Raw genomic sequence first — 21,886 nt, 5'->3', positions numbered from 1 at the left:
AGTTAGCATGTCAGCTGTAGTCCTAAGACATAAATGTATTACTGTAAGAGTCCAGAACCATCTTCCAAGTATGACTTTCAACTGTCCATATGGGCACAGGCGCAGATAGAGGGGGGGATGGGGGGGGGATTCGTCCCACCCAGATTTAAATTCACCTCGTTCGGTTCCCCCCCACCCACTTATAGGGAGGAAAAAACGTCTATGCTGTCTTTCTTTGCATAAGGCAAACCTCACGGAAAAATCAAAAGACTAATTACCATTCGGTTTATTGAGGTGCACAGCAGTACATACATAGTTGCAACTGCACAGACTGCACAGGTTGTGAGCTCGAGCTTGGTTGCTATGGTTACCCACAACAAGTTTGACAGGCATATCGGGGACAGCTCCTCCTAGTTCAGGACCCCAACACGGCATGATGAAGGGTGCCAAAAGGCAGAAAACGATTGCATCATTTAAAAAAAAAAAAAAAAAAGACTGTAAGTAAACTGTGCCTTACTTTATCATATCACCTTGCAATTTTTTGATAGTCTGTTCAAAGTAATGTCATAGTGAAAGTAAAATCGTACGGAGTAGAGATGCCTTTCTGGTAGCCTCCTTCTTTCGGTGGTAGCCTGTAGATACAGTGCTCAGAAGGCAGTTTTAATGTTTAATCTGGCGTTCCCTGCCATAATTTCAGCGAGCATATTGTTTCATAAGGAAACTTTGCGAAGAGTTGTTGACTGACTGCTGCTCACGCAACACACAGGCATAGTTAGAAAGCCAGGATGCACTGGTTTACACTTTACACACACACACGTAGCCCAGTCTCTCGCTATGTTTAACAGTTGGAACTTAGCGGTTTTAAAACTAGTTTTGCAGTTTTGCAATTTCTGTGCGTGATGATAATGTGTAAACTTTGGATTTCCATAGGCTATGTTAAAATGTTAGCATTGTCCTGGCCTGCAGATAGTTCCTGGTGATGGCAGTGAGGGAGGTGAAATAACATGTATACACACTACCGTTCAAAAGTTTGGGGTCACCCAGACAATTTTGTGTTTTCCATGAAAAGTCACACTTTTATTTACCACCATAAGTTGTAAAATGAATAGAAAATATAGTCAAGACATTTTTCTGGCCATTTTGTGCATTTAATCGACCCCACAAATGTGATGCTCCAGAAACTCAATCTGCTCAAAGGAAGGTCAGTTTTATAGCTTCTCTAAAGAGCTAAACTGTTTTCAGCTGTCCTAACATGATTATACAAGGGTTTTCTAATCATCCATTAGCCTTCTGAGGCAATGAGCAAACACATTGTACCATTAGAACACTGGAGTGATTAGTTGCTGGAAATGGGCCTCTATACACCTATGGAGATATTGCACCAAAAACCAGACATTTGCAGCTAGAATAGCCATTTACCACATTAGCAATGTATAGAGTGTATTTCTGATTAGTTTAAAGTGATCTTCATTGAAAAGAACAGTGCTTTTCTTTCAAAAATAAGGACATTTCAAAGTGACCCCAAACTTTTGAACGGTAGTATATATATATATATATATATATATATATATATATACATACACGCACACATACATATATACACAAATTGGAATCATTTGCTGACAGCTCAGTCCCCCCCAGTTCAAAAATCCTATCTGCGCCCCTGCATATGGGGCCATCCTGCACAGGAGCAATGTGATGAGACTCCAGCCAGATGTAGGGCATCAGGACGGATCAGACAGGCCACGTGTGTGTGTGCTTTATTCTATCGACATTCACTGGATATGAGCAATCATGCACTCTGATTGGCGACTCTACTACTAGGCTATCAGCTCATATACCATGAGTAGAGAAAAACAAAATGGTGGAGTGTGTTGCTGAACCAACCAAGGACGAAATAAAAACTCTACTCCAAAACAAAACCCCAAAAAATACAAAAAAGCAACAAAATATAGAATAAAAGTATTTGATGGTAAGAAGGTATTTTTTAAATTTTTCAAGAATTATCGCATTTTTCATAAATTGCTACTGTCATTTCACCAGTCTGTTTACATTCTAAGCAGAAATGATTTTGTCGGACGTTTTGTATAAAGTTTTTATTTATCAAATTTGCAAAAAATAAAAATGCTCTGTTTCTCAAAATCCAGTGAATGTGGATAGAATAAAACAGTTTTTCCACTCAGTCTCATTGCACATGGCTATGTGCCTTGTCGACTATCAGCTTGTGTACAACTCGATTTTGTGGAATAACTGTTAAATAGCTGAAAAGTGCAAGCAAGCAAAATAAAATGCACAGTGCAACAAGGGCCTGATGTTGGATTTGGTGAATGCTGATGAGGATCTGGTGAATCTCGTCGCCTAGCATGAACTCCATGATGGCATTTTCTCCTCAATTCTCAGGTTTCAGCACCACTGTAACACTTCCACAGTCCAGGGAAATGAGGGAATGGGAGACAGTCTTGTGACAATTCAGGATGTGTTTTATTTCGTCATGTAGTCAGTAGTCTGCTTATGAACAACTTGGTTGTCATTGAGTTACTGTTGCTGATACAAAGTAGACCCTTCATTACCAAACAACCAATTTACGATACAATTAAGTCATTAACAAACAGTGTGGCAGCGGGGGCGTGGTCAAGCGTCGGTCTGTGACCAGAGGGCGGAGTCAGGGAAGGTAAGTGGCAGAATCACTGCACCTGATGTTGATTAATGTGTTTGTGTGTCTTCCCCAGTGACCGCACCCTATTTAAGGAGAGAGCGAGAGCAGAGGAGAGCTCTCTCCCGAACCAGACACCTGATGTGTGTGTGCGCGTGTCTGTCTGTATGGATGTTTATGAGAGATCACTGAAAAGTGTATAAAAATAAAAGGGTTACGAAACTCAGTTCTGGCCTGCCGTCTTCTGTGCTCCTCCCACTCCTACGAACGGCCACAGTGGTGCTGAAACCCGGGACGTGGAGCGCAGAAGAAGAACAGCCCCATGGAGTCCTCCCCTTTCGCCGACCTGGTCCACGCCCTCGCCACGGCCCAGCAGAGCCAGCACCAGGCACTAGTCGCCCTCTGGAAGGAGCAAGAGCAACGGTTCGAGGCCCTGGTGTTGGCACAGCAGGAAGATCGACAGGCGTTCCGGCACCTCCTCGCGTCGGCGGGGTCCACCACCTCCACCGCCACAGGCCCTTCCCCCCTCACCCTAATGAAGATGGGCCCGCAGGACGACCCCGAGGCCTTCCTCACACTCTTTGAGCAGGTAGCAGAGACCTCGGGCTGGCCGGTGGAACAGCGCGCCAGCGCGCGGCACGCCTCCTCCCCCTGCTAACGGGCAAGGCGCAGCTGGCCGCGCTACAGCTCCCCGCCAACTGCCGGCTGGCCTACGCGGACCTTCACTGGGCCGTCCTCCAGCGTGTGGGGCGCACCCCTGAACAACAGTGACAGCGCTTCCGCGCTTTGCACTTGGAGGAAGTCGGCTGGCCGTTCGCATTTGGCCAGCAACTCCGGGACACCTGCTGGCGGTGGTCGAGGGCTGACAACCGTGACGCCGAGGGAATCATCGATCAGGTGGTACTGGAGCAGTTCATCGCTTGCCTACCAGCAGGAACCGCAGAGTGGGTCCAGTGCCACCACCCGGCATCGCTGGATCAGGCAATCGAGCTGGCGGAGGACCATTTGGCGGCTGTCCCGATGGCAGGACAGCAGACAACCTCTTCTTCCCTCTCCTCTCTCTGTCTCTATCTCCTCCTGTGTCTCATCCTCGCCCCGTTCCCCCACCGCGGAGGCAGGGGCTGGCACCACCCCAGCTGCAGTGCCCTCCCATTTCTCCCTTCTGTGTCTGTCTCTCCCCCCCCCTCAGGTGAGTGAGCCCCAGAGCACCAGTGCAGAGAGGAAGCCCAGGCCGGTTTGCTGGCGCCGCGGGGAGCTGGGCCACCTCCAACAGCAGTGCTCGGTAATGGAGGTGGGCGCGGTGGTTAGGATCCCCGACGCGCCAGGAGCCCCCCTCGATCAGGCCAGAGCGTATCGCATACCGGTGAGTGTCCAAGGGGATACATATCAGGCGTTGGTGGACTCTGGCTGTAATCAGACCTCAATCCACCAAAGCCTGGTGCAAGACAAGGCACTGGGGGGAGCACAATTGGTGAAGGTGTTGTGTGTGCACGGGGATGTTCACAACTACCCTTTAGTGTCGGTCCACATTCTTTTTCGAGGGGAAAAATTTAGAGTAAAGGTGGCGGTTAATCCTCGCCTTACCCACTCGATAATTTTAGGGACTGATTGGCTGGGATTTGGGGAATTAATGAGTCATTTAGTGAAGAGTGGGTCCTGCCGTAGTTCACCAGGGGGAGGTCCCGGTGTCGCATTGGCGGGAGCAGCTGTCACAGAGCCATCTACATCATCTCCGCGTCAGAGTGAGGAGCCGCCGGCTCCTCCTCCTTCTATTGGGGAATCCCTTGTGGATTTTCCATTAGAGCAGTCATGAAACGAGACTCTGCGGCATACGTTTGACCAAGTGAGAGTAATCGATGGTCAAACGCTCCAGCCAAACGCCACCCCATCCTTCCCCTACTTCTCAATTATGAAGGACAGATTATACAGAGTGATGCAGGGCACTCAGACTAAAGAGCAAGTCACACAGCTTTTGGTTCCAAAGAGCCGCCGGGAATTGGTATTCCAGGCAGCTCACTTTAATCCCATGGCTGGACACTTAGGGCAGGATAAGACACTAGCCCGACTAATGGCCCGGTTCTATTGGCCAGGGATTCGCGGTGATGTCCATAGGTGGTGTACGGCGTGCCGCGAATGCCAGTTAGTAAATCCAGCGGCCATTCCAAAAGTGCCTTTGCACCCTCTCCCATTAATCGAGACCCGGTTCGAAAGAATTGGGATGGATCTCGTCGGGCCAATAGATCGGTCAACACGAGGGTACCGCTTTATTTTAGTTCTGGTGGACTATGCAACGTGATACCCGGAAGCAGTGCCTCTTAGCAATATCTCAGCACGCAGTATTGCGGAAGCGCTCTTCCGTGTCATCTCCCGAGTTGGAATCCCGAAAGAGATTCTGACTGACCAAGGCACCTCATTTATGTCATGTACACTGAAAGAACTGCATGGGTTATTAGGTATTAAGCTGATCCGCACCAGCGTGTATCACCCACAAACAGACGGTTTATTTGAACGGTTCAATCGCACCCTCAAGAATATAATTAAAAAATTTGTAAGTGAGGACGCACATAATTGGGATAAATGGCTCGAACCCTTGTTATTTGCATTGCGAGAGGTCCCCCAAGCCTCCACGGGGTTCTCTCCGTTCGAATTATTATATGGGCGTAAGCCGCACGGCATTCTAGATGTGCTGCGAGAAAATTGGGAGGAGGGACCTTCACCAAGTAAAAACGAAATTCAATATGTTATTGACCTGCGTGCAAAACTCCACACACTCACAGACCTAACCCAGGAGAATTTGCGGCAGGCCCAAGAACGGCAAACCCGCCTGTACGACAGGGGTATGCGCCTTAGGGAGTTTGCACCGGGAGATAAAGTACTTGTACTGTTGCCCACATCGAGCTCCAAATTGATCGCCAAGTGGCAAGGACCCTTTGAGGTCACACGGCAAGTCGGGGATGTCGACTACGAGGTGAGGCGAATGGACAGGGGTGGGGCGCTACAGATTTACCACCTCAATCTGCTCAAACTCTGGAATGAGGAGGTCCCCGTGGCGTTGGTGTTGGTGGTTCCGGAGAAGGCGGAGCTGGGGCCGGAGGTTCAAAAGGGAGCATTGGCATCGCGTACTTCTCTGGTCCCCTGTGGAGACCACCTCTCCCCGACCCAACTCACGGAGGTTGCCCAGTTGCAGACCGAGTTTTCTGATGTGTTCTCACCCCTGCCCGGCTGCACCGACCTCATAGAGCACCACATTGAGACGCCCCCGGAGGTGGTAGTGCATAGCTGCCCTTACAGGCTACCCGAACACAAGAAAAAAGTGGTTCGGGAAGAACTCGAAGCCATGCTCAAAATGGGCATCGTCGAGGAGTCCCACAGTGACTGGAGCAGCCCAGTGGTCTTGGTTCCCAAGGCCGATGGGTCGGTCCGGTTCTGTGTAGACTATAGAAAAGTCAACGCGGTGTCTAAATTCGACGCGTACCCAATGCCTCGTATTGAGTTGCTCGATCGACTAGGCATGGCTTGCTTTTACTCGACACTGGATTTGATAAAGGGTTATTGGCAGATCCCCTTGACTCCATTATCCTGAGAAAAAATGGCCTTTTCCACACCGTTCGGCTTACACCAGTTTGTCACACTTCCTTTTGGGCTGTTTGGGGCGCCCGCTACGTTTCAGCGGCTAATGGATAGGGTCCTCTGCCCTCACGCCACCTATGCGGCTGCATACCTCGACGACATCATTATTTATAGTAATGACTGGCCACAGCACCTACAACACCTGAGGGCCGTCCTTAGGTCGCTGAGGCGAGCGGGTCTCACAGCCAACCCGAAGAAGTGTGCGATTGGGTGGGTGGAAGTACGGTATCTGGGCTTCCACTTGGGCAACGGGCAGGTGCGTCCCCAAATTAACAAGACAGCAGCAATTGCGGCCTGCCCGAGGCCCAAGACCAAAAAGGGGGTGAGACAGTTACTGGGGCTGGCTGGCTACTATTGTAGGTTTATACCTAATTATTCGGACGTCACCAGCCTGCTGACTGATCTGACTAAAAAGGGGGCACCAGATCTGGTCCAGTGGACGGAGCAATGCCAGCGGGCTTTTTCTGAGGTGAAGGCTGCACTGTGTGGGGGGCCACTTTTACACTCCCCTGACTTTTCTCTCCCCTTTATGTTACAGACGGATGCGTCGGACAGAGGGCTGGGGGCTGTTTTGTCCCAGGAGGTGGAGGGGGAGGACCGCCCAGTGCTACAGTATATATCAGTAGGAAGCTGTCGGTGCGTGAGGGGCGCTACAGCACCATTGAAAAAGAGTGCCTGGCAATCAAGTGGGCGGTCCTCGCCCTCTGTTACTACCTGCTGGGACGCCCTTTCACCCTCTGTTCGGACCACGCACCCCTCCAGTGGCTCCACCGCATGAAGGATGCCAATGCACGGCTCACCCGTTGGTATCTGGCACTTCAACCCTTTAACTTCAAGGTGATCCACAGGCCAGGGGCGCAGATGGTTGTGGCAGACTTCCTCTCCCATCAAGGGGGGGGAGGGTCGGCTGCAGGCTGGACGGCCGCCCGGCCTGAGTCCGGCATTGGGGGTATGTGGCAGCGGGGTCGTGGTCAAGCATTGGTCTGTGACCGGAGGGCGGAGTCAGGGAAGGTAAGTGGCAGAATCACTGCATAGATTTACATAGAAGACTAGATTCCTCACCGCGTATTCCAGAACGTCCGCACAGGGCGGCCATCTTACCACAGACAAGCTTTTCCACAGAATTTGCGGTACACTGAGGTAAACTGAGGTAAGACCATTGAGGTGCTTAAATGTTTATACTCTTATCTCGCTGAAATTTTGACGTATATACAGATGGTTTGATTTCTTAAAACATTATTAATGTGGTTGTAATTCTGGGTGCTTGAACATGCTAAAATCGTGCCTCTGATAATACTGGTTGTGTCCCTATTTTTTAAGCTTAGACTCCACCACATTGCCAAGATGACAACCCTTTCCTTACAGAACAACAGCATGAGACAGAAGCACAACAAAGCAGTACTGTTTAAAAGGCATTAGCCAAATATACAGTGTAAAAATTTTCAAGGGGTATGAAGACTTACGCAAGCACAGCACAGCCCAGCACTCACATTATGATTTACAGGAAATCAAAGTACTGACTTTGATGACAAGATGATGTGTATGTCTGTGTGTGTTTTAATTGTAGATGTTTATATCAGTATGTTTAGTTTTATTTTAACTGCACATTGGAGCCTAGTCAAATGAAATTTCAATCTTCTGTGCTAACATATATTGACTGACATGATAATCAGCTTTGAATGTTCTTTTTGTAAATGTAAAGATATCTTTTTATCCTTGGAAGTATAACCACATGTGATTAATTAAATGCTTTTTTTGTCACAAACTACCATGAGTCGCTGTCACTGTTTTATACTATTACTTACTCGAGCAGTGCATTTGTTATTATGCTATGATGTGAGTTTACATTTGTTATTATGCTATGATGTGAGTTTACATTTGTTATTATGCTATGATGTGAGTGCATTAGGTTTTTGAGGTGGATGAAGTATTTCTGAAGTTTCAGAAGTGAGTAAGCTGTTTATTTAACTTTAGCTTCCCCTACGGCCCTATCACATGTAAAAATATTTTCACTAAAAATTGGAAATAAATTGTATGGTTATTTGTCCTAAGGCCGCAGTTATCCATAAGTATGCAGTGTTAGGCTTCTCACAGCATAGGAATTTCAGCATGCATCCTGTCTTACAGTCTGTAGTATACTGAAATATTTTCGCCAAGCTATGCGTATTTTTTTAAAACATAAAATGATTATTCATCATTAATGTCATAAATACATACTTCCGTTTGTTTTTTTTATATAACAAACCAAACTGTTTGAATATCGATTGAAATTTGAGGAAGTTACGGTCATTGGAAAAGTACATATCGCTACCAACACAATGTAATGGGTAAGCCAGCTGTCTGAGGTAAGATGGCCGCCATGTGCGGACGTTCGACTTCGTTGACGGGCAACGGGGACGAGGCATCTAGTCTTCTATGTAAATCTATGGAATCACTGCACCTGATGTTGATTAACATGTGTTTGTGTGTCTTCCACAGTGACCGCACCCTATTTAAGGAGAGAGCGAGAGCAGAGGAGAGCTCTCTCCCGAACCAGACACCTGATGTGTGTGTGCGCGTGTCTGTCTGTATGGATGTTTATGAGAGATCACTGAAAAGTGTATAAAAGTAAAAGGGTTACGAAACTCAGTTCTGGCCTGCCGTCTTCTGTGCTCCTCCCACTCCTACGAACTGCCACAAACAGTTAAAATTAAATTGTTCATCCACTCACTTATCTGTCATCTAAAAGGTCACTAAAAAATTAACATTAAATTGTTGGCTACTTTAAAACTAATCTTAATTTGAGTGGTCACAGGGATTTGTGGGGATCTGAGATGTAAGAAGCAGGTCAGAATATCTGATCTGTTGACTGGTTGCATGTGTCAGATTTATGGCACGTCTCATTAGGCAGAGAAAAACTGGCTTTCAAACATCATCCACGTAATCATCTGATTCAGTGTACTGGTGAAGGGATTTATCAAATAGGCCGATAGATAGAAGGTTTGCAAAGTGATTTCATGCTCCTATTTTTATTTTTAAATTTAAAAATACAGTCGTTTATTTTGATACATGGTGTGGCTGTTGTATTTTGTAGTTTATTTTTGATACAATTACAATTATGGTTTTGGGGATCTTATTTTAAAATTCATTCTGATGTATCTTTATCCATACCTGTATGCATTCAGCCTTTTCTCAGAATAACTACCTTTTGCAGAGTCACCTTGCATTAATCCTGAACCTTTGACCCCTCAGCTATCGAAAACAAAAACAAACTGTGCAGTTTCATCTGTAGCCAGACTGGACCTGGTACCAAAACCTGTGTGCCTGGGGCTTACAAAAATGTCAGAAACCTGGAGGCATTTCCTTTTTTTTTTTTAATAAAACCTTGTGTTATCAATTTCAACTTTAACAACCTTGTGTTGTCAGTTTTCACCATATTGGATTTTTCTGCCATTTTGAATTCTATACCTGTGTTTCTCAAGCTTTTTCAGACCAAGGACCACTTTATCCATTAAAAATAAATAAATAAAATAAAATAAAAAATTGCGGACCACTTAACCCCCTAAATATCCCAAACAAAAAACAATGAGTCTACTTCAACAGTATATTACAAATTACACACTAATGAAATGACAGTTTTACAAACAGTATCGCCAACTCACTCATTGTTGTCCTCTTAATGGGAAGAATGGTGCTGCTTATTCTGATACATAACTGAAGTAATGGCTGGCTTGTAATGGAAACTTCTAATAAACCCTTCAGAACACTTAGCAGTTGTCTTTTCAGTTATTTATTATAGTAGATTACATAAACAGAGATATAAAACAGGAAACGAAGAAGACGAAGAAGACACCACCTCCGGTGATGTCGAGAGTGCACTCTGAGTTGTGTCTCAGTGTGTAATAGTGTTATATAATAGTGTTATCTATTATATTCTAAAGACATTTGCTTACTGCTTGCGTCTGTACGTGATTGGCTCAAGATTTTCTATGAAGCTTTGTTAAAGTGTGTACCTGGCGTGCTCTGGGATGTGTAGACGGACATGGTTTAGAAAAACTCAGACACCCTGCTTATCACCAGCCAAGGCCACAGAAAGGAGATTACAGCATGTGGGAAAACAACTTTTCTCAGTACACTAGGCCACTTGAGCTCAACACACAGAAACACAGAGAATAGAAATGTTCATTCACTAAATTTCCTTCACAGGCTCCAAATGGGACAGTTTTAATCTCATATTGGGGGCCACATTGGTCTGGTTGCTCTGCTTTGTTCTCTCAAACAAAGAATCATCATGTCTTTGCACTTTGTCTTTGCTTGTGTCGGCTGTTTCTTGTGCTTTTCTTTTGACTGACCCGGTCTTCAGCCACCGATCCATTATCTTTTTGACAGTTTGATGCTAAGTCTAATTTGGTTACTTGTAGTTTCTCCGCATTATACATTCCCTCCACATTCAGAGGTGACGTTGATATAAACGTGTAACCTAAACTGATGTAGTTATATGCAGTGTCGCAAAACTGTTGGCTTGCTTAATGTCAGACAAATTCAAGTAACAGGCTACTAAAAGGAAATGGATTTACATAGGAAAACAGTTTTCTTTATTCAATATAGAAAACAACTCATCTGTGCTCCTCAGAACTTTGCTTTTGGAGTCACATAGGCGATTTGAGAAACATAGATAAAATGTGATATTTTACAACATCAACTCGCAGACCACCAGGGGTTGCTCGTGGACCAGCACACTGTAAAACATTTCAGCTTTGTTTAGTTATGTCCAATTACTTTTTCTCTTTAACTCAATGAGCCCTGAAAAGTGTTTTAATTTGAACTAATCTGTGCAAGTTTTCAAAGGTTAGACTTGAATTACTTAGTTGTCTTTACTAATTGAGACTTTTTCTGAGTTGAAACAAAGATAATTGTCAAATTGAGTTAACTTGCATTTTCAAGGCAGCAGGTCAACTTGCATTTCCAAGTTAAACCAATTTGAAATGTTTTACAGCGCAGTGGTCTGCGTACCATACTTTGAGAAACAGTGTTCTATACAAAAGTGTTTTTTTGTTTGTTTTTTTTCCCTTTGGACAAACCTTATCCAATCTTCACCAAACTTGTTACAAATGATCTTCGGATTAAGCCTCACATAAATTATCACATGGATTTTTGATTTTCAAAAGCATTTGCCCAGAACAGCCAATCAAAATTAGTAGTGAAGCTGCCAAACAGGAAGAGAGCCTATATCTCAGCATTTATGTATGTACACCAAACTTGGTGGGCTGACTCAAGACCCCAGCCAAAGAGAGTCTCAAAACACTTACCCCAATTTTACCACTCAGGGTGCTATAATAAGAAAAAAAAGGGGGTGGGGGGGACATGTTTTACATTTTCTGTTATTACTCATAATATCTTTGGTCTAAAATCATGATTGATATTTGCAGTCATGCCTTTTTAGATCCCGAGGTCTGTACATGTTTCCACTTCCTATTCTGTGATTATATTCAATGGCAAAGCCACCTAACAGGAAGTGAGACTATTTCTGATAATGCTTTTATGTATATACACCAAACTTGTGAAATGACTCAAGACTTTGCCCTGAGGGAGTCCAGCAATAATTACCCCATTTGACCACTTGGGGTTTCTAGTCATTACTCTTAATGTATTTGGTCTAAAAACCTGATTGACTGGGATTTTGCCATTTCCTTTTCTGAGATCATATTCGGCAGCAAAGCTGCCAGTCAGGACCTGAGCTCATATCTTGGCCAGACTTTGGTCAATTGACACAAAACTTGCTGTCAGTGCATACAGCCATGCTTTTGATAAAATGATATGAAGTTTCCATGGCAACTTTGCTCTGCTGTATTGCTTGGTCCCTGTCCTCGAGTTGAGGGGGGATGGGGGGGATGCCATCCCCCCGGAATAAAAAATGGTCAAAATCATCCCCCCTCTAAAACGGGCATCCCCCCCCCCTTCCCTTGAGCAATTTTATCAATAAATGTGGACATTACTTCTATTTAACATTGGAATTAGAAATGCCATTCCACGTAGCTTTGCTGAAACTGAGCATACAATAAGCTACCGCGAGAGAGGGCACGCGCAAGCGAAGCATTTGAGGAGGTGACATTCAGTTGGGGTTCCGTTATTTTTGATTTCATTCGGCGTCAGTGACAGTCACAGCAGCGGATTGCAGCATCATGGCCAAGCGGAGTGGACAGCAAGACCTAAGCAAGTTCGGATTTAAGATCGCAAGAAAAAACATTTCAGGAGGTAAGTCAAGAGTTACGAATATCAGTCACACTTTCTGTGAGCCCACTATCATGCTGCTACCGATATGTAGCCTAATTTGTGGGCGGCGGATAGCAACACAGCTATCATAATGAATGTTAGTTTGGAGTCTAGCCAGCTATCGATAGCTTACTCAGGTTCATGTTAGCTTTGATTTCTTGTATAAGGCCATTAATTTAATCAGCCTGGATGTTCGTTTGTTATTCTTCAGGCAACAAAAAGTGCTATTCAAGACAGGAAGGCTAAAATAAACGACACTAGCAGTTTTGAAGGCTTCATTGCCTCATTAGAGAGCCGGTCACAACATGTAAGGCAGAGCAGGATTGGTGTAGGACTCGACAAAGTGTCTGCTAAAATGCACCTTTCTTTTTCTTCGTCATAGGCTCTTCTTCTGTCTCCTCAATGGGCCTTTTCCCCTTTCCAAAGAAACTTTCCAAAGATGCCTGCTTTTAACTCATTTTGCTAGCTTGTATCCAGTATGTATCAAAGTGCTGGTATGTATCGAAGCAAAGTATCAAAGTATCCAAGGCAGCTCCTTGGTAACCGTCAACGTTAAGGTGTCACGTGACCTAGATAACAGCGGGAATCAACGTTACAGAAAGAATCCGGTCATTTTTCAAAGTTCAAATCCTTATTCAGATAATAAATAAATCAGAAATAACATTATAAGTACTTTTCTTTTCTTTCCATTAAAATAATAACCGGTATGGACATGTATAATTTGCATTACTCATAAGAATAAACACAATAATAACAAAAAGGAAAAAACAAAAAAATGCATAATGCCTCAAACATCTTTTAGGAAGTTTAGTCTGATTTACAATTTACTGTTGCTTGTTTTAGCTTATTGGTTACCTACCTACCTCTGTATTTAACTCAATGTTCCCAATGTTCAGCTTTGAATAAAAATTCTATTGACTTGATATGAAAAGATTCAGTTGTTCATTTACATTGCCTGCTGAGGTTTTAATAAATTATTTACCAAACGATTTAAAAGGAGCCTACCATGACTATGAAGTTACACTTCAAATTTGTCATCTGCATTTCACCCTAATATGGAGAATGTGGTAGGTATGTCAGCCAGGAGATTGACTAAATATGACACATGACATCCACACTGTGCATGTTTTACAGTAAAATACCAGTGTATTATGTTTATTACAACAATAAAAAGGGTACATAGTGTGTACTACACACTTTATCAGCACAAAATACTGTATGTCTGGTAAATGAACAAGGTCCACAGACCTACGTTGTGTGCAAACCCTCCTAAAAGCAAACCAGTTTCCCACCGACGGACTGACCAATGGGTCGACACGTGACTAAAAATTTCACCATCCCCCCTGGTTTGATTTTACAACTCGACCACTGCTTGGTCCCCTCATCACTGCTTGCAGCTTTATTTAAAGAGTGTCAGACTGAGCTGATACTGGTAGGTAGGACAAAGTTTCTGTTACGTGCTGCAAGATTTCAGAATTTAGAGGTGCAGGGCAAATAATTTGTTCCCAAATTAAATATTTACAGTACTTTGAAAAAGTATTTGACCCCCTTAAAACTAATCAGATTCGTCTGGATTACAAATTACACAGATTGTTACAGACAGGATTTGTATTAGATGCTTCGGGGTGAAGCATCTCCAACTATTAAAGACAAATAAAGCATTTTCTGCAGCCAGTAAGACATGTGTATATAATTTGAAGGATGTTAAATATATAAAATAATAAAGTATCATCGATCAATACTACACAGCTCCCTTATCTATAAAATAGTTTACAAGTTACTTCATTCAAAAAGAGTGTGTGTGTGTGTGTGTGTGTGTGGTTATGTACGGTACCTGTGAAATGAGATTGACAGCATGTGCTTTCAATTGTTTGAAAAGGAGGAAACACTTTTTCTCTGTGCTTCTTCACACCAGCTTTATCTTATGTGAATGGTTCATACAAAAGCTCCATGTATGAAGTGTTTTTATGCTGTGATTAAAGCAACAAACTACTATTTCAGTATGAGAAAGTTATGTTTTTTGAGTTGACTGATAAATGTTCAAACTCTTTTGATAAGTTTCTCAGAGTCGGTTGACAAATGCATTACACAATGAAGAAATTGTTTAGTTTTGCAGTATGTGCCTCAACATCTATAGTTTGTGAAAAAGGCAAAGAGAAATGTGAGTGTGCTGTGACCACATGCATTGTTATTGCATGTTATGAGAATTTGATAAACAGTTGTGAGAATGCTGTTTTTATTGTGAGAAATGTGTCAAATCGAACGAGAATAGAATAGAATGCCTTTATTGTCACTATACACATGTACAATGAGATTAAAGCATCTCCAATAACAGTGCAAACAGCATGGAGAGAGAGAGAGAGGGGGGGGGGGGAGGGGAAAAAAAAGGGGGGGGGTGTAATGTGCACAGTCCTGAGGTGTATGTGTTGTGTTACACATTATGGTGTGAGGTATTGCTCATTGCACATATAAAAGTATTGCACAGAGAGAGTCACATTATAAATTATTGCACGAGAGAGTCACATTATAAAATAAAATATTACACAATTATGAAGTATTGCAAGGTAAGGTAAGGTAGGTGCACAGACTTGAGGTGTATGTGCTGTGTGTAAGGTGCACAGTCCTGAGGTGAATGTGTTGTGTGTAAGGTGCACAGTCCTGAGGTGAGGTGAGTGAGGTGAATGTGTTGTGTTTCACATTATGGAGTGAGGTATTGCACATTATAAAAGTATTGCACAGAGAGAGTCACCTTATAAAGTACTGCACATTATAAATTATTGCATGAAGAGTCACATAGTAAAATAAATAGACTATAAAGTCAGATCATATCCGAGTTCAGGGCGGTTATGGCTTTTGGAAAGAAGCTGTTTTTGAATCGGTTTGTCTTTGTCCTGATGCACCTGTAGCGCCTCCCTGAGGGCAACAGGTCGAACAGATCAAAGCCAGGGTGGGAGCTGTCCTTGATAATGTTCTTAGCTCTGCTAAGGCAGCGGGAGGTGTAAATGTCCATCAGGGAGGGGAGAGGGCAGCCAATGATCTTCTGTGCTGCCTTAACTACCCTCTGGAGCCTCTCCCTGTCTACAGCAGTGCAGCTGCCGTACCATACTGTAATACAGTACATCAGCAGGCTCTCGATGGATGAGCGGTAGAAGGTCAGCAGCAGGTTGGAGTTTAGGTTGTACTTCCTGAGGACTCTCAGGAAGTGTAGCCGCTGCTGAGCCTTCTTAATGACTGCTGTAATGTTTACTGACCAGGAAATGTTGGCGGAGATGAGGACGCTGAGAAACCAGAAGGTGTGGACCCTCTCCACATACACGTTGTTGATGTAGAGGGGGGCTAGGTCGGTGCTGTGCTTCCTGAAGTCAACAATGAGCTCTTTGGTTTTCTTGGTGTTCAGAGCTAGGTTATTTTCTGAACACCAGGCTGCCAACTTCAGAACCTCCTCTCTGTAGGCTGCCTCGTCTCCCTTTGAGATGAGTCTGACCACTGTGGTGACGTCAGCAAACTTGACAACGAGGTTGTTGTTGTGGGTCGAACTACAGTCGTGGGTGTAGAGGCAGTACAGGAGGAGGCTCAGCACACAGCCCTGTGGAGAGCCGGTGCTCAACATGCGGGTGGAGGAGAAGTGGGGGCCAAGTCTCACAGTCTGGGGCCAGTTAGTAAGAAAGTCCTTTAACCAGACACATGTGAGAGGGGGGAGGCTGAGAGTGTCCAGTTTTCTAATAAGGATGTCCAGGATTATTGTATTAAAAGCTGAACTGTAATCCACAAAGAGTATGCGGACGTAACTCTGCTGCTGCTCCAGGTGGTTTAGCGCAGAGTGGAGAGCTATGGCAATGGTGTCCTCTGTGGATCTTTTTGTGTGATATGCCAGGCATGTGATTTGACCAAAGTGAAAAAGACTGAAAAATAGCCGGGGGTCTGGGGGCCCTGGTGGGGGGACAAGGGGGGCGAAGCCCCCCGAAGCTCCTGGTTTTTAAGCAAATTACCATGGAAAAATGATCACAAACAGAATCATTTGAAGCAAATGCTTCAGTCTTTTTAACAAATTTTTTTGCAGTAAACATACCTGATTATCCAAAGGACCTGCTGGATCTGCTCACAATTTCATACACTACAGTCTATTTACAGCTCACGAATTGTCTTCATTTCACAGGACTAATGATCAATGACCTGATGAGTTATTGTCCAAACTATATACACAGTTCACTATTTACAACTACTCATTACATTTCTTTTCAATGGAGACATTTTGCTCGGATTGCTCTTATATGCGCTTTCCTAGCAAATTTCTGGGCAGCTTGCATCTTCCTCTTTGTCTCTGCTTTGGTTGCATCTTTCTTGGCTTTTAGTGACAATTTCTGCCTCTTGGACTCTCTCTCAACTTCTTGCTGCTCAAGGGCTTCCCTGTATCTCTTGCTGGAGGTTCTTATATTCAAGCAGAGTCTTCCATTGACAGGATCCATTGTAATGTCTTTCCTTGAAAAATGCTGAACTGAAGATTTCTGTTTAGCTCTTAAACCATACTTTACTGTCTGGATGGCACTGTAAGTGGAGATATCCATCCTACAAGCTTTCTGATGAAGGACATCTCCCATGGTGTTGAAAGCTCCTTCCACCTGGGGGCCATGGAAACAGCTCATAAGAGCCTTTACCATTTTTGACAAGGCAGGGTAAGTGCTCTGTCTGAACAGACTTGACCACCAGACATCAGGTGCTAGTTCTTCACCTTGCTTGTCAGTTGCTGGAGGTAATGATGAGTCCACCTGATAGGCCCGAATTTCTACTTCATATGCATTCAGGTCATCTTCACTCAGCACATTTGTGACCAAGGAAGGCAGGATCCTCAACAGTCCTAAGGTCTTGCTGTGGCCTCTTGCGAGAGGGTCAATTGCTGACGCAGCCTCCAAAAGCTTGTTTTCAAGTGGCAACTTCTTCTGCAGGTACTTGCCACAACTGATGTATGCCTCCTGTGCCTTATCTTGAAATTGCTTCACTGTTGTGTGCTTGTGGGAATCTTTCATGATGGTTGATGTACTCCCTCCATAGAAGATGTCTCTCTGTCGCAACACATTCTTCTCAATGTCAAGATCTTTCATTTTGGTTGACAAGAGAGCTTCTGGTTTGACAAAGCAAGACAGAAATTTCCTGAAGACATCAAGTTGCTTGTCATGGAGTTTGTGAATAAGGGGTGTCTTTGACTCAAACAACATTACGTAGTTTTTGAGTAGTGGCAACACAGAACAGTAGAAGTTCAGAGTCAGGAGAGTGTCAAATCTGGTGTAGAAGATCTTCTCACAGATCCTCTTCTTTCTTCTTTTGCCCTCTTCTGTCATGTTCTTTCTAGAAAGAGAAGAAAGAATCTCCCTTATCCTTTTTCTGGCCTCTTGTGAAACATCTTTCTTGTGGAAAACCTGAACAAGAGTTTGCATGTACAGGCTCTTGTCTTCTTTCGTTAGAAAGGCATAATAGAATATTGTATAAACCTCCCAAAGCCGCAAGTTAGACATTGAAACGTCATAATTTGACAACCATCTGTGGTTGACAAATCGTTCAGGCATGGTGAAAGGTACACCGGTCAGGAAGCATATTTCTTGAAGGGCTTCTTTTAAATCCGTCGACCATTTGAAATCACTGAAGATATCAGCATGTAATTCTTCAACCTTGTATGCAAACGGTTTGCAAAATCGACTTGTGGCATTGTGAATGTGATGACATGTGTCCCCATCGACATCAAGGAGATGTGGTGCTGGACCTTCACGGAGCCTTGTTTCCACTCCCGACTTTGATCCATGCATGACATTGCAGGAATCCATTAGAACAGAAACTAGGTTTGTCCATGGGATCTTCTTGGATGACATCAAGTTGGAGATTTCATTGAAAACAGACTCACTTTCAACATGAATGATGCTTAAAGATGTCAGGTGTTCCACCACTACAGACTTATGCAATACTGAATAATAGCTTACAAGGATACACAGAACCCTATGTAAATTGTTGCTTGTTGATTCGTCAATATTCATGGAGAACTTGTTTGTTCGTAGAGACTGAAGCGTTTCCTCTTCCAAAGTGGCAGCAAGTCCGTACTTCATCTTGTAAGCTGCACTTGTTCGATCCATGGACAGTCCGTTCAGAGCTTTGGGATCCCTTGCAAGTTCTTTGCTTAGGTTAACAAGTTTGGGTGCCATGGTAAAGGGGAGAGAATTCTCAGCTAAAAATCCAAGTACCATTGCCTGCAAGATAAAAAAAAATTGTTACATTAGCAGAAGAAATGCCCATCTTCTAAATTCATTCGGTGTGAATGATGCAGATAGTTTTCTTAAGTAGAAAATTGGAATTACATGATCTTTCAATGAGCTCATTTGGTTGAATGCACACACATAAAGTTCATAATGTAACTGCATAAGGTGCTTACACAAATAATTACAAACTAGAATCTGTGCTTGTGAAGCACTGTGATGTTCCCCGCTTTTAGCTTGACAGACAGATGCACCGGGGCGGCACGGTGGTGTAATGGTTAGCGCTGTCGCCTCACAGCAAGAAGGTCCTGGGTTCGAGCCCCGGGGCCGGCGAGGGCCTTTCTGTGCGGAGTTTGCATGTTCTCCCCGTGTCCGCGTGGGTCTCCTCCGGGTGCTCCGGTTTCCCCCACAGTCCAAAGACATGCAGGTTAGGTTAATTGGTGACTCTAAATTGACCGTAGGTGTGAATGTGAGTGTGAATGGTTGTCTGTGTCTATGTGTCAGCCCTGTGATGACCTGGCGACTTGTCCAGGGTGTACCCCGCCTCTCGCCCATAGTCAGCTGGGATAGGCTCCAGCTTGCCTGCGACCCTGTAGAAGGATAAAGCGGCTAGAGATAATGAAATGAGATGAGACAGATGCACCAAGTTCATCTTATTACAACAAGAACAAAAAAGATGTCAAGAATACGAATATTTCATTATGTTATTATGTCATAACCTGTGACAGGAAATAGCATGAAACATGCAACATGCAGTTTTCTTCAATTCAGGCAGCATCAAACAGAAAAAGGAAACACTCTGAAAACAAACAGCAAACGTAAAATTAATGAAATAGAACCATGTCGGGTAGAGATAAGCACCTACATGAACATGAATTAAGTAAATTGAATTAACTCATTATTTGAATTAACTCATTATTTGATCGCCAATGTTAATTTTACATTACATTGCATATTTAATTTATGAATGATACATACCACTAAATTTATATGCTATCCTTCTTAAATATTGAGCTCTGTGCAATATACAATGAACTCCCTCGGGGGTAATAAAGTATTACAAAAAAACAAATGTGCAGTACACATAAATATTATCCTTCATCACTTAGGTGTGTATCTTTACCCAACAGTAATGGAATTTCAAGTACTCAGAACTACAACATTCATGGACATTTAACTTGTATGTTATCAGACTCAAATGCAAGCAAGCAAAAATTGAAAATATGTCAGTCGAATCCATTCACGCTTATTTATGTTTTGAAATGAATCAACATTTCTGTAATATAAAATATTTGTTATTCAACAGTCAACACTGAAAATTGTAACAAAAAACATGCTTGCAGCTTTCATAAACATGCATTTGACAACAATGTTATTTCGTACTATAATTTTCTGTTAATAGTTACATTTCCAAAATATACAATCATTTTCTTTTTACAAATGAATTAATAAAGTAAACTCTCACCTCGTTATTAACTACCCTGTCTGCAACTGGGATGGGTTGTTTCGGTGGGTCTTTCCTCTCAATACTACCGGCGGCTGTCGATGTAAACAAGGGATGAAGTCCATACGGTTTGTTCACCTTCGGTTGACATCCAAATGCACCTGCTATCGAAAAGTTCGTTTTCCTTTCTTCGAGCTTGTTCACGTGTTTTTGTTGCTTCACGTGAGCTTCCAATGCCTTGAAACCTCGTGTTCCATAGTCAATAGTATCCTGACACCATGTGCACAATGCTTTACCGGGGCGGTCAATTTTACGAATGAAATCGCAAAAAAGAGTGGTAACTTCCTTCTTTCCAACAGTATCAACGATTTCTCTTTCCAACCAGTACCATCGGAACTTATTCTTGATATGTTTATCAATTTCTTTGACGCGAGAGGCATCTTTCCGTTCAAGCACAGACATATTGCAACAATTGCAAATGGCGCTAAAAGCGACCTCGTATACAACAGCAGCTCTGATTGGTCAGAAGGAACAGACATTCAACCAATCAACGGAGGCGTAACTGTTTCCTTCTCGAATACAAAAGACGGATCGGAAAATGAACGAGTGGGGATTTTAACACGAATATACGATCGGCAAAAAAGCTAAAAAACGGAAATATATTTTTTTGTTTTTATGTAGTTGAAAAAGACGGAATTCCGACTAAAGACGGAAAAATCACATGCCTGATATGCGAACTGGTAGGGGTTGAAGTCTGGAGGGAGGTGGTCCTTGATGTGCTGAAGAACTAGTCTCTTGAAGCACTTCATGATTACCGGGGTGAGGGCCACAGGACGGTAATCATTCAGGCTGGTGACGGGAGACTTCTTCGGCACTGGGATTATTGTTGCAGATTTTAGGCAGGGCGGGATGACTGCCTGAGCCAGAGAGAGGTTAAAGATCCTGGTGAAGGTAGGGGCGAGCTGGTGGGTGCATGCTCTGAGCACCTTACCAGGTACACCATCTGGGCCGGCAGCTTTCTTGTGGTTCACTGCCAGGAGCACCCGTCTGACATCGTGCTCCTGTACAGTGAAAGGAGTGGTGTGGGAACTGTGTGGTGGTGGGGGCAGGGCAGGAGCAGATGAGTGCTGCTGAGATGTTTCAAAGCGAGCAAAGAAGCGATTTAGCTCCTCTGCTAGCGGCACCCTCCAGTCTCCTGTTGGCGCATCACAGTCTCTGAAGTTTGTGATGTCCTGAATGCTCTGCCACACCTCCCGTGTGTTGTTGCTGGACAGGTGGGACTCTATGCGCAGCCTGTGGTCCGCCTTGGCTTTATTTATTCCTCTTTTCAGATCAGCTCGAGTGGCTCTGTACAGAGCTCTGTTACCTGACCTGAAGGCAGCATCGCGAGCCCTGAGGAATGAGCGGACCTGGCTGGTCATCCAGGGTTTCTGGTTTGGGAAAACCCGGGTGTTTTTATCCCCCATCTCATGTGATACAGAAGACTGTAAACTTCCAATTACCAGAGTTACAACTTTTAATGGGCTATTAACCATTATCTGCGTATCATGTCACTGTTGATTATTCATTAACAAGCTCATTTAAAAAATCCTCCTTCTGCACTGTGACAAATGCTGCAGAAAGTATTCATGATTTTGTATTTCTGTGCCCTGGGGGGGGAATCACACTGTGCAGATCTCCCAAAATGAT

General features: G+C 43.8%; 1 protein-coding gene across 1 annotated transcript in view; it reads right to left on the bottom strand.

Moving 5' to 3' along the window:
- The window catches only part of gc (GC vitamin D binding protein), a 110,141-nt gene extending 92,291 nt beyond the window's left edge, over window positions 1-17,850 (bottom strand). Inside the window, 1 exon segment of the mRNA XM_060907135.1 lies at window positions 17,047-17,850. Coding sequence (XP_060763118.1) covers window positions 17,047-17,850 — 804 coding nt within the window.
- Window positions 17,851-21,886: the final 4,036 nt, after the last annotated feature.

This window comes from Neoarius graeffei, chromosome 24 (assembly GCF_027579695.1).
Source record: "Neoarius graeffei isolate fNeoGra1 chromosome 24, fNeoGra1.pri, whole genome shotgun sequence".
Taxonomy (NCBI): Eukaryota; Metazoa; Chordata; class Actinopteri; order Siluriformes; family Ariidae; genus Neoarius; species Neoarius graeffei.
This window is presented reverse-complemented; position numbering and strand designations above follow the sequence as displayed.